Source organism: Sardina pilchardus, chromosome 13 (assembly GCF_963854185.1).
Source record: "Sardina pilchardus chromosome 13, fSarPil1.1, whole genome shotgun sequence".
Lineage (NCBI taxonomy): Eukaryota > Metazoa > Chordata > Actinopteri > Clupeiformes > Clupeidae > Sardina > Sardina pilchardus.
In genome coordinates this window covers 6,150,957-6,153,456 of record NC_085006.1, presented here as the reverse complement: position 1 = coordinate 6,153,456, position 2,500 = coordinate 6,150,957, and the positions used below count along the sequence as shown (strand labels likewise).

Genomic DNA, 2,500 nt, shown 5'->3' with positions numbered 1-2,500 from the left:
CACTCAGGCAGACAATGGGCGAGTCAATCTGGACACTCCTACCTATTGACCATCCTGACATACAGAGGGCTTTCCATAGATGACCGGTGAACTGGACGGGGGGTCTGCCATAGAGCAGCACAGAAAGCTGTCCAATTAGTCCGCTGTGTAGAATCTAGCGCACACGACTGCCAATACGACTGACGTCAGGTGAACTCTCAATACTGCCTTTGTCCCATTGTGTGCAACACAACACTACACTATAAACCCATCCTCTCTGGCCAGCTGACTGACCTTGTCTAGGGTTCCATTTCTTTCTTATTTGGCTCACCATGTGATTGGCAGCTGGCTCTCTCTCGCCACCCAACATCCAGACGGCCGGCTCCTTCTTCCCCTGTCCAGTGGGGGCACTAGCGAGCTCGGCTGCCTTAGGGCTCACCTGCTGCTTGAAGCGGTGGACCACATCCAGTGCACTGACAGACGTCTGCACCTCTGCCTGCACGTCAACAAACACACACACACACACACACAGAGAGAGAGAGAGAGAGAGAGAGACACACACATGAGCACCTGCCGGTAGGAGTGCTTTGATAACAGAGACTCAAATCCACAGTCAAAATGTTTTAAAAGTCAGCCTCTCAGGAGCCTGATGGACAAGTTCAATAAACAAACCCAGCGAGCGGCGCCGCGTGATGATGTGTGCTTTCCAGGCAACTTGCGCTATCTACTTCCTCCACACTTCTCTTCTGGAGGACAGGGTTTCACATTCACACAGTGGCCAAACACTCTGACTGCATTTCAACCAAAAAAAAATAAAAAATAGAAAGGCGCTAGGCTAAATGACTCCTACGGTAACACGGGCTAAATTCATTATTCATACAATTAATAGCAAATGCCCTGAGAAGCGAACCCGGCTCCTTCATATCTCCTCCTTGGCGTGCCCTTGCCACTGGATGGGAGAGAGAGAGGGTGTGTGTGTGTGTGTGTGTGTGTGGGTGTGTGTGAGGGGGTGGGAGGGGGTGTTTCATCTCCCAACCGTTTTATTTTGTTCATTGTGATGCCGAATTCGACATGGTCCGAGCCCGCCATGCATAATAAATAAAACACATTTCCACAGATGAAGCGCCTCAGCGAATTGAAGAGAGAATGAGTGAACTCTCGACTGCTCGTCTGCGCGCGTGTCACACTGGTGTCATTACACAACGGAATGGGACGCGCGTCGGGAGAATGGAACGGAAAACGAGGGGGTGGGAGACTGTTTGGGGGGGGGGGGGGATGGGGAGTAAAACAGTTGGTGCCAAATGTCTATCTCGGAGTTCTGTGAGAGAGTTGTGAGGCGAGAAAGAGGGAGAGGCAGACATGGAAATAAGCAACAGAGAGAGAGAGGAAGCAACAAAGACAGAGGGAGAGAGATAACGAGACAAAGAGAGGGAGAGGGGGAAAGAGAAAGAAAGAGAGAAAGCGAGAAAGAGAGATGTCTATAAAGAGAAGCGACCAGCGGATAAATCCATGCGCAATGCTGCGATTACATTAATATTTTTTCCCTGTGTGTGTGTGACTGTGTGTGTGACTGTGTGTGTGCCGTATGTGTGTGTGTGTGTGTGTGTGTGTGTGTTTTCTTTTCTCCCTAAAAGCAAATCAAACAGGATTAGGAGTGTGCGGAAACCTGCGTCAGTGGCGCTCGCTTTTAATCCCAGCATTCTGTGTCCTGCCAACAGAGCGGCCTCTCTTTGAGCTGCACAGGAGGCCAGCGCTCATCTCTCTCTTTCTCTCTCTCCCTCTCTCTCTCTTCCTCTCTCTCCCTCTCTCTCGGGGACAAAGTTTGGTTTGGCTTGTTTATTTTCATAGAGAGGGGGACTTGACGTCTCACTAACTTCTGCAGTCGGTAGCACACGGCGGTAATAGAAAACAGACAGACCCACCCACACACATCCACAGAAGTATAAGAACACACACACACTCACACACACTGACACACACACACACACACACACACACACACACACACACACAAACACACACCTGAGGGCACTCATGCATATATCCACTCATCCAGACACACACACACACACACACACACACCCCCGTCCACCCACCCACACACAAAAACACACACACGCACACACACACGGGTCAAAGCAAAGGTCATGTGTTTTTCCACACCACCTGACTCATGCTAACCTGCAGGCTCTATCCTACTGTGCAGCAGGTGCACTCGCTCCTTCGCCCAGAGCCACAGACTGTGACCAGTCATTACTGAAGCAGATATACATGTAGCTAGACACACACACACACACACACACACACACACACACACACACACTCTCTCTCTCCCTCTCATACACACACACAAACACACACGCACACACACACACACACACACACGAGCAAAACAATTTGACATTACTGACCTCAATACCCAGAGAGCTTGTTCATATTCACAGACATGCACAGAGCAAAACAACCTACTGAGCAGGCATTCAACAGGGCTGAATATATGCATTATCTGTACAGTACATCA

At 49.9% G+C, this 2,500-nt stretch overlaps 1 protein-coding gene across 1 annotated transcript in view; it reads right to left on the bottom strand.

The window, feature by feature from the left end:
• Positions 1-2,500, bottom strand: part of zbbx (zinc finger, B-box domain containing) — a 44,714-nt gene that overhangs the window by 27,267 nt on the left and 14,947 nt on the right. Inside the window, exon 8 of the mRNA XM_062553104.1 lies at positions 311-475. Within this exon, the coding sequence (XP_062409088.1) occupies positions 311-475 (165 nt within the window). The remainder of the gene's footprint in view (positions 1-310; positions 476-2,500) is intronic.